Consider the following 10,635-nt stretch of genomic DNA (forward strand, 5'->3'; position numbering starts at 1 on the left):
TTGCTTCCCTCTGTTCTTAGCAGTTCTAGCTGTTCTTACCACTGTTTTCTCTCCACACAGGCAAAGGGGTGATACACCATCGATCGTAGATACTCCACCACCACGAAAAACGAAATCAGAGTTTTGATTCCGCCACCCATTGCATGTCGAAGATGAACAAGAATGCGACTTCTGCACTTCATTATCCATCACTTCGAATCGAAGAAAGAACGTGCACCCTCCCACTTCCAACTACATAATCTTCACCCACGAACACTGGTGCTTCGAATCAAAGAAAGAATGGGATTTTTTCCCTCACGCGAACCCTACTAGTAAGAAACCCCAATTTGTTTCCCCAATCTCAGTTGCATTTCTCAATTAAAGGGGGCTGCCCTTAAAGTTTTTCAATTTTCCTAGTATGCCCTTACCCAAAAGTGATTATACCTCTGTTCCTTCTTCTTTATTTAATACAAAAATGTTTTTAAATGCCACGTCCGTTTAGTAACTACAATGATCATGCCACGTAACCAATACTGTTACGGCCGTTTGTCCAATTTAACGGCAGGCCTGTAATTGATTTAATTTTACAAAAACAAGGACTCAATTGATACATCGAAAAAAAAGAAGACCTATTTGAAATTCATGACCAAAATAGGAACCTACGGAGACATTAAACCATTTAAAATATATTTAAATCAGTTTAAAAAACAAATAAATAGATAAAAAGTGTAATACTAGACAATGTTCACATGATAATGTAAATAATTTGCATTATTAATAAATATATATTATGTTAAGAAATAAAAGTACGATATATTTTGCTAAATTTTCATTTATGAAATAACTGAGTAATTAAAAATCATAAAAGGATAAAATGAAAAATGAAAAAATAATATAAAAATAATGATAAGTCTTTCTCTTTTTTCTAACCTAATCACAATCTAATCATACTTTAATCTGTATTAAAGAGTTAACATGTAGATAAACATCATGGGAAGGCTGACCATGGATAGCCTGAATTTGAATGAACGACCTGGCTTGGAGTTCAGCCAAGATGGAGAATGGAGAAATGGTCATTTTAGTACTCGACTAAGCTACCTGTGGTCGACGTGATTGACCTGGTACTCGACTAAGTTGTCCCAGAGCTCAGCTATAACAACGACCTGCTCAAAAGGCAACAGTACAAAATGCAAAAAAAAAAAAAACATTAAAAAATAGAAAAAAGTTGCCAAGTGTTAAAATAGAGAAAATTTTTTGTTTCATTCCTCTGCCAAGTTCAATTATTTTTAGAGATGAAGTGGTAACTTATTTTTTTTCTCGTTATTATTATTAGTATTTTTAAGGTTTAAACATGCTTACTCTTAATTTTTTTTTAAATATCTCTCTCACACACACATATATAAAAATATAAATAAAGTGATATTTTTTAAATGATTTTCAAACTGATTATATTAATTTTTATTTTTATTTACTATTATTAGAGAAGTTTTTTACTTTCACACTTCTCCTATCTCTTTTATTAGTATTTTGTGATATAACAACATACTTAATTCAAGAACTAAATGGTATCAAAATTTTACTTCATCGAGATGACCTAGATGTGTATGCTTTGACTATTTTTAATTCAACGCCGACCTATGGAAATTTATAATTTGGAAATTAAATTTGTATGGTGTCATTTTAGATATAATAGTACTTGTGTTAGACGAAAGATTGAAGTAGATGTAAGGGTGAGAGAGAAGATCGGGCAGAGAACAATGGTGAAAGTGCACAAGAAGACTTTGTTGGCTTAATCAGAAAATATCTGCCTGCACTTTCACACATTAAAGGATTGCGGCGTCCATGGCATATTTTAAAAGCCATTAGATTAAGCAAGAGCTTGGTAATCATTCTTCTTGTTCTTCTTCCCTCAGATTTCGTCATTTTTTTGTATCTTGAATCAATTGTATTTTGACCTACACCCGTTGGCAATGAAGCTCCCTGTGCGGTACTTGATTGTTATTTTGACCTTCATCTGCACCTCAGTTTGCTACATCGAACGAGTAGGGTTTTCCATCGCTTACACCGTTGCTGCTGACGGTGCTGGGGTGAATCAATCGAGCAAAGGTACAATACTGTCCACCTTCTATTACGGATACGCCTGTTCTCAAGTTCCCGGAGGATGGGCTGCTCAGAGAATCGGGGGGAGGAGGGTCCTGCTTCTTTCGTTTCTTTTGTGGTCATTGACTTGTGCACTTCTTCCTCTCGATCCCAATCGCGTTATTCTTTTAGTCGTTGCTCGTTTGCTCGTTGGTGTAGCACAGGGTTTTATTTTCCCTTCCATTCACACAGTTCTAGCACAGTGGGTTCCCCCTCACGAGAGATCTAGATCCGTCTCTCTCACCACTTCTGGGATGTATCTGGGTGCAGCTCTAGGAATGCTTCTTCTTCCTACTCTGGTCAAGTTCAGAGGCCCTCAATCTGTGTTCCTTGCGGAGGCGGCATTGGGTGCTTCATGGTCTTTACTCTGGTTCAAATACGCCATTGATCCCAAATCCACTGCTTCTGGTGTTGGGGAATTAGTCTTACCCATCAATAAAAAAATGGACTCTCACAACAAAAAAATACTTTCAGCCAAAATCCCCTGGGTCAAAATTTTAACCAGCTTCCCTGTTTGGGCGATCGTTGTCAATAACTTCACCTTTCACTATGCTTTATATGTGCTCATGAACTGGCTCCCAACCTACTTTGAATTGGGCCTTAAGCTTAGCCTGCAAGACATGGGTTCCTCTAAAATGTTGCCCTATCTCAACATGTTCCTGTTCTCCAACATTGGCGGTGTTGTTGCCGACTACTTGATCACCAGGAGAATATTATCTGTCACCAAAACCAGGAAATTCTTGAACACCGTAGGGTTCTTGGTTGCTTCTCTTGCCTTGGTGGTGATTCCCAGTTTCAGAACTTCTGGTGGTGCTGTCTTCTGTTCTTCTGTGGCTCTTGGTTTCTTGGCACTTGGCAGAGCTGGGTTTGCAGTGAACCACATGGATGTTGCTCCGAGATACGCTGGAATAGTGATGGGTGTTTCTAATACTGCGGGTACTTTGGCTGGCATTGTGGGCGTTGACCTAACTGGGAAGCTTCTTGAAGCTGCTAAGGCTGCTAATTCTGATCTTTCAAGTCCAGAAAGCTGGAGAACAGTGTTTTTCATTCCTGGATTTTTATGCATTTTTAGTTCGTTTGTATTTCTACTATTTTCAACAGGGGAGAGAATTTTTGATTGAAGTAGCCTTGTCAATTTCATGGCTTAAGAGGTGTTGTTATTCTGGGGATTTAATTTTTATTACATCTCCAAGTTATATCATTCTTGGATAGAAGAGGTCATGTTGTTATAACCGGATATGATTTTTTCTGTTATTATTAGTTCTCCAGCTTGTACCATTCCTGGCTAGTAAAGGTTAAGAACAAGGTTTGAAAGTGTTATAGCAAATTGTAAATACTTGTTACAACCCTACCTCACACTGTCAATACCAAAATAAAAGAAAAAAAGAAAAGTCTCTGGCTCAACTGAAATTATAGAAATAAAGAACACTTCTATTCTAGGTTTATCTCAACTTGACAGGAATTTTATGCAGTTTTGTTAAACTTTGATATTGTTTGAGTTTTAATTAGGATGTTGAGAGATATATCCAACAAGTTTAAGAAATTCCTCCCTTTCCCCACTATTTTTTCCATTGAGATCTCAAAGTGGTTAATTACTACTTTCAATGTTGCAGAAAGAACATCAGGTCATCGATATTCTTTAAGCTGAGATTAATGTACATGACCATTTTGCTTTAAACACTGCAAAGGTAGGAAAGTTAAGCTGCTCTATGTGAAGGTAATCTCATTTTGTAGCTTGTGTTATTATAATGATTTCTACATAATGAACTTGTGTTTAAAATATAAAACTTTTTTCAGAATAATTTCTAATACAAATGTTGAGGACAGCTGTGATTTATATGATTCATTAGCCATTGAACACACTATCCCACTTATATTAGTATAATAATTTAACAATTAATACTTAAAAATTGTATTAGAGATTAGGAGTATTTCAGAGATGTTCAAGAAATTTCAAGCATAATGCATGAGAACAGTATGGTAATTGTTGTCAGTAGGATATTAAGTGCATTACTAGAAACTGTTAGAAAGTTATAGAGACCTATCTGTAACTATTACTCTAGGGTTAGAGTTCTCTATATGTAGAGGTAGATAAATTGTTTCAAATGAATCAACTGGATAAAAACTCTTTCATATTAATCCTTTCAAGTTGGTATCGGAGCTCTCATCTTGGGATTGGGAGCCCTGCATTTGCATTTGTTCTATTTCATTTTAGTTACAGTTCTTTTTGGGTTGCCTGATTCTTCATTCTCCATTTTACTTGAGATTTTTGATTTTAAAACGAGACACTACTCATTCTTCCTTTCCATGTTTTCAAATTAATTGATACATGCTATAGATTTAAAACCATTTGGTGACCTGCATATCATATTTAAAGGCAGGTTTGCTAAACTCATTCTTTATATCAGGGTTTCATTAATGTGCTTGCTTCCTTTGTTACGTTGTTATGTATTTTGACATTTGACATTCAGGTCATTTGTAAGGCTGGAATTGGGCAACTACTCTGGTGCCCTCCAAGATGCTGAAGAGGATTTGGCATTAGCTCCCCGTGACTCGGATTCTTCCGTTATAAAAAGAAACAAAAAACTTGCTTTCCAAGTAGGTGTCAGTTAAATTTACAGCTTCTTGTATGAAGTCTGGACTGGATTATTAAGGATGCGCTGTTATTGCTAGTCACATCATTCAATCATTATCTTTTATTTAGGAAAGACTTCGTCATGCCTTACTTTAGTGTTGAAGAGTAGCACCTGAAGTTAATGAAAAATTCTGTGGAAGAAGAGTCTTTGCCTCACAGTTTTGATTAAAATTTATTGAAATTAACAAAACTCAATGAGATTGATTGATTAAATGAGAAGTGAGACTCAAAATTTTTTATTTTTTAAAGGGTCAGGCTAGGCTGACAATTTTGATTGGAGGTTTTGGTTGGTGGTCCGTAATTTTGATCCATTGGATTAATTTTATTATTGCTGGCTACACTACACTAGATTCCCCATCCTTTCCAGCAATCCCCTATGTGAAGGAGAAACTTGGAAATCTTGCATCTTTATGTCTGCAATTTGTGAAGCAGTGCCGAAAATCGAAAGCCAGACAGGTTCCTCAACCTGGCCTGTTGTTGGACATTGTTTGCTGCATGCCCCTTTGCTGGATAGCTCTGGTACCTTGCTTTTGTAGCTATTTACCTAAACCTTCCAGTCTTCCATCCTTGGTCGGTGCCATTGGGTTTCAGTTTCAGACACAGGTGGTGACACTTAGCTAGCGGAGAGCTGACTAGTGAAATCGGGCTGTGTGGGCTACACGTTTTTCAGTGTATCACCTTCGTTAGTTGGTTCCTGACTTGACTATTAATATCTAAATATCCAATATCAGAATTTTATGCTTTTCTTCAATAAATTATTAGGCTGTTATTTTTTGTTTAGCTTCCCTGTCCCAACCTGCAATGAAGTAAAAAGGGTAAACATTCTCATTCCAATATTATTATGATGAAATTTGACTGTCTGTTATTGCATTTCTTTTTCTTTTGTCGACTGTTTATGATGGACTCAATTGAAGCTTATTGTTGTGGACTGTTGTCTAATTGAATCTGTTTGTGGTCTGGTGATATAGTTCCGTGTAATGGTCTTTGTGTATGACATTCAGTAAATAATTAAAATTTGTGATGTTACAAGAAAAAAAAGTTGTTGCTGTTTGACAATGAAAATTTGGAACTATATACTTTTATTTGGCAAACTGGTTGGACTTGAAATTGGTTTTGGTGTCTCTACTTAGAAAATAGATATTGGACAAACGCAGGATTTCTACTTTCTCTGGTATGCATTCCATGCAGCTGAGAATGGAGGCAATTATTTTAACGTTATGAATTTTTCAATATAGGTTTCTTAGTTGATGGGTGAACCAGAGTGATGAGTCACCATTTTTCATCATACACTTAGCTTCCATCACCATATTTTGTCAGGGAATTGTGCTTAATTATCAATTATTCTTGCATTTTCATTATTTGGGCTCAATTTCAAAACTAATTGTTATTTTATTTAATTTGCATTATTTGGGCTTAATTATTTCAATCACATTTTTGTGCAGAACAATCACGGTTGAAAGGTTGAGAAAGTTCTGCTGAAGATGAACGAACGGTCTTCTAAAGGATTGAACGAACGGTCTGTCAAAGATTACATTATATGGCCCAACAATCCTCAACGAACCGAACGGCATGAACCTTTCATTGAACCGAACGGTCAGCTACCAATAATGGGCGAGCACAGGAATGGAATTGTAGTGACCGAACGGTGAGCTAGAGCATAAAGCGAAAGGACGTGCACCATAAAACGAACGGTCTCAGCAATTACTGTTGACCGAACGGTCTTGTACCGAACGTTTTGTGTTTCTCCATTTAGACAGTCCGGTTTTTAACTTTGTACCGTTCGGTCTCTAACATGTTAAGAGACCGTTCGGCTTTTTCTGCTAAGTTTTCAATATCTGCTGTTTTCTTAACGTTCGGCCTAGGTCTCTAACGTCACTGTTAGAGATCGTTTGTCCATATCTTTGTTCTGCTTTTTATTATCGTTGCTCTGTGACGTTCGGCTTGTCTTGTTCCTTGTTAGGACGCTCGGTATTTAGCGACCGTTCGCTCATTTCCTTTTTCGGAGACTGTTCAGTCTCAATGTTATTATCGCTCGATTTTTACTTCTGTGCAATTTATAGTGCATCGTTCGGTCAGTGCTTTAGACCGTTCGGTCTTTTATATCACCCTTCGGGTTTAACACTTATGGTTAGAACCGTTCGGATTTCTACTTTCAGCTTTTAATTGTTAGTTGTCTTTAACTCCCAATTTTAATTTAATTCAATTTTTTGCACAAAACCTTACAAAACACCCCCCACTTCGTGTTAAATCTGATATTGGTCCTTGAGAGACGACTTAGGAGACATTTCCTAGTAACTATACTGCATTAATTTTGCAATTAACTTTTGTGTGAGGTGCGACCCTCTCAACACAATTTTATTGAATGCATGTCTTTGAGGTTTTTGTACTTACTCGGTTTCTTCTATAAAGTGTAAACCAATGATAGTGAAAAAAATGGGTAGAATTAGTATTTGGTTATATTTTTATGTGTTGATATGTTGTTTATCTCTTCTGTAATTTATTAAATATTGTTAAAATAATTTCATCTATGTATCATTAAGCCTAAGGGTGTGGTGTGTTAGACAATCTATTAGGTGTACCTATAGCCGTACCTAGTTCTGTACCTAGTTTTGTACCTAGTTATTAGAAAATGTAACCGTTTTCATATTGAGAAAGATCTGAAGCTTTAATATTGAAGATAATATAAGACTTTTTGAGCAACTAAAACTCTCTTTCTATTTATAATATTAAGGGTTAAATATGTTTTTAGTCCCTAAACTATTGGCCGTTTCTGGTTTTCGTCCCTCTTCCAAAGTAAGGTACGATTTGGTCCTCATTCTTTAGAAAAACGTTCGTTTTAGTCCTCAAAATTTTGTTTTTAGTCCTCGTTTTAGTCCTCAAAACGTTCGTTTTTTCGACTAAAACGAACGTTTTTTAAAGATTGAGGACCAAATCGTACCTTAGTTTGGAAGAGGGACGAAAACCAGAAACGATCAATAGTTTAGGGACTAAAAACATATTTAACCCTAATATTAAAGCAAAAATTATCATATTTTTTTTTTTCATACACGTTCTGATTATTAGATAGATTTTATTTTATCGCATCTTCATTTTTGCATTTTTATTTATATATTACTAACAAATAACATTTTAACAGAAAAAATATAAATATTTAGCGATTTTTTTTTCATTGAATATCATACACTTGTATAGAAATGTTTTTAAAAAATGTTACTGTCAGGCCTCGTTAAATGCACCTAAAAACCCCTGCTCAGACTCATTAAAAACGCACCCAAACCCTTCTGCGCAAACACCAGGTGTCAAGAATCGAAGTTTCGAAAATCAGTTAGTGGATGACAGGTGTCGACAGGAGAGTGTACGTTCGTTTGGACGTGGGGTAAACAAAAATGATTTTTCTGAAAACCCTGCCCACTCTCCTCTACATGCACCCTCTTTCCAAAATCTGATCTTTCATTTTCCTCCTTCTTCTCTCTAGAAAACCCTCCCTTCTCTCTACTGTAACTTACCCTTCTTTACTCCGATCACCGTTCAGGCACTGTGGAAGCATTCTCGGTGTCCCAAGCTTCATCTTGAACCGATTGAGTTTCAAGTTTGAACTGGTAAGTCTTCTCCCCTTAGTCGTTCGTTCTTTGTTACATGCAAACCACGTTTTGGTTTCATGCGAGGGTGTAGTCTAAGTTATCTTGGTTTCTTATTGTTTGGTTTAGTTTGGAAGAGTTAAGTGATCGTGAGGGTAGAAGTTGTAGTCGGACGAACCAAGAACCTACGTTTAGGACGTTCACTCACAAATCCAGGTAAGGGAAGCTTATCTAATTTAAGTGTATGTTGTTGTACGTTCGTTGATAATGAATGCTTGTGGCTGAATGGTTGCATGTATGTATCAAGTATGAATACTGATATGGTGGTTGATGTGGAATATGATTTCTTGGTATGATATGGATTGTATGAAGTAATCAAATTGATTGTGATTAAAATTTTATAAAGATATGAAACTATGTATTGAGAAATGAATTGAATATAAGTGAAGTCTGAATATGTATTTCCCATGATAGTGTACGTTCGTTATCGAACGGTCATTGACCGTTCGGTAGTTCTGTTAAATTTGTTTGAAATGGAATTCCTTCAATTGGGGAGAATTCTAGTTGAGGACGAACGCCCTCTTGTAATAATGCTATGTTTGAGTGTTCGGCCAAGCGTAGATGCCCTTGAGTGTTATGTGAGGAATTGAGAATCTTGTAAACATATATTTGGATACTTAGTCATTCTTAAACCCTATCTTCATCATCTCGTATTATATTTATTACTATTAATATTTCTACTATGAGTTTAAATCAGTGACGGGTCTCAACCCAAGCTCTCGTAATGAGTGGCGCTCGGTCTTATACCGACCGCTCGTAATCGTTTTTAATTTATCAAACTTGATGAAACAGCGTTCGTCCAAATTCAGTAAATCCTCCAAATTTAGGGTTTCGGGTTTCGGGTGTTGAGTGTCGGGTGTCGGGTGTCGGGTTTCGGGTTTCGGGTTTCGGGTTTTGGGTTTTGGGTTCCGGGTTACGAGTTCCGGGTTCCGGGTTCAGGGTTCCGGGTTCAGGGTTCCGGGTTTAGGGTTTAGGGTTCAGGGTTCAGGGTTCCGTGTTTCGGGGTTCGGGGTTCGAGGTTCGGGGTTCGGGGTTCGGGGTTCGGGGTTCGGGGTTCGGGGTTCGGGGTTCGGGGTTCGGGGTTTCGGGTTTTCGGGGTTTCGGGGTTTGGGGTTTCGGGGTTTCGGGGTCCGGGGTCCGGGGTTCGTGGTCCGGGGTGAGGGTTTTTAGGGTTTTTGGGGTTTGGGGTTTTTAGGGTTTGGGGTTTTTAGGGTTCGGGTTTCGGGTTTCGGGTTTCGGGGTTCGGGGTTCGGGGTTCGGGGTTCGGGGTTCGGGGTTCGGGGTTCGGGGTTCGGGGTTCGGGGTTCGGGGTTCGGGGTTCGGGGTTCGGGGTTCGGGGTTCGGGGTTCGGGGGTCGGGGGTCGGGGGTCGGGGGTCGGGGGTCGGGGGGTCGGGGGTCGGGGGTTAGGGGTTGGGGTTTCGGGGTTGGGGTGTCGGGGTTGGGGTTTCGGGGTTAGGGTTTCGGGGTTAGGGGTTGGGGTTTCGGGGTTGGGGTGTCGGGGTTGGGGTTTCGGGGTTGGGGTGTCGGGGTTGGGGTTTCGGGGTTGGGGTGTTGGGGTTGGGGTTTCGGGGTTGGGGGTTTCCGGGGTTGGGGGTTCGGGATTGGGGGTTCGGGGTTGGGGGTTTCCGGGGTGGGGGTTTCGGGGTGGGGGTTTCGGGGTTGGGGGTTTCGGGGTTGGGGGTTCGGGGTTCGGGGTTCGGGGTTTTGGGGTTCGGGGTTCGGGGTTCGGGGTTCGAGGTTTGGGGTTCGGGGTTTGGGGTTCGGGGTTAGGGGTTGGTCAGGGGTTAGGGGTTGGTTAGGGGTTAGGGGTTGGTTAGGGGTTAGGGGTTGGTTAGGGGTAGGGGGTTAGGGGTCAGGGGTTAGGGGTCAGGGGTTCGGGGTCAGGGGTTCGGGGTCAGGGGTTCAGGGTCGGGGTTTCGGGTCAGGGTTCGGGGTTCGGGGTTCGGGGTTCGGGGTTCGGGGTTCGGGGTTCGGGGTTCGGGGTTCGGGGGGTTTAAAGGGTTTATGGGGTTTAGGGGGTTTAGGGGGTTTAGGGGGTAGTGGGTTTATGGGGTTGGAGGGTTTTGGGGGGTTTTGGGGGGTTTAGGGCTTAGGGTTTATGGTTTAGGGTTTATGGTTTATGGGGTTTAGGGTTTAGGGATTAGGGGGTTTAGGGTTTAGGGTTTAGGGGGTCGGGGGTCGGGGTCGGTTTCCGGCTTCGGGTTTTGGGAATCGGGTTTAGGGTTTAGGGTTTTTAGGGTTTG

The 10,635-nt window shown here is 39.7% G+C and overlaps 1 protein-coding gene and 1 long non-coding RNA gene across 3 annotated transcripts; both read left to right on the top strand.

Moving 5' to 3' along the window:
* Positions 1-763: 763 nt before the first annotated feature.
* Positions 764-6,858, top strand: LOC148206415 (uncharacterized). 2 transcript variants are annotated; one of them, XR_015783594.1, is made up of 3 exons: positions 764-1,861; positions 3,732-3,835; positions 4,590-6,858. It is a non-coding gene; the product is annotated as an uncharacterized LOC148206415 (long non-coding RNA). The 2 variants fall into 2 exon arrangements; XR_015783593.1 differs by having other exon boundaries at positions 3,732-6,858.
* On the top strand, positions 1,861-3,445 carry LOC124836429 (putative anion transporter 5). The gene has a single exon (XM_047311590.2). The coding sequence runs from the start codon at positions 1,950-1,952 to the stop codon at positions 3,237-3,239; it is 1,290 nt and encodes a 429-aa protein (XP_047167546.2). The 5' UTR covers positions 1,861-1,949; the 3' UTR covers positions 3,240-3,445.
* Positions 6,859-10,635: the final 3,777 nt, after the last annotated feature.

This window comes from Vigna umbellata, chromosome 1 (genome assembly GCF_029865625.1).
Source record: "Vigna umbellata cultivar VRB3 chromosome 1, Vumbellata_1.0, whole genome shotgun sequence".
Classification (NCBI taxonomy): domain Eukaryota; kingdom Viridiplantae; phylum Streptophyta; class Magnoliopsida; order Fabales; family Fabaceae; genus Vigna; species Vigna umbellata.

Excerpts from the sequence above, each read along its gene's own strand:
- LOC124836429 (XM_047311590.2), top strand. The coding sequence starts at position 1,950 with ATGAAGCTCCCTGTGCGGTACTTGATTGTTATTTTGACCTTCATCTGC.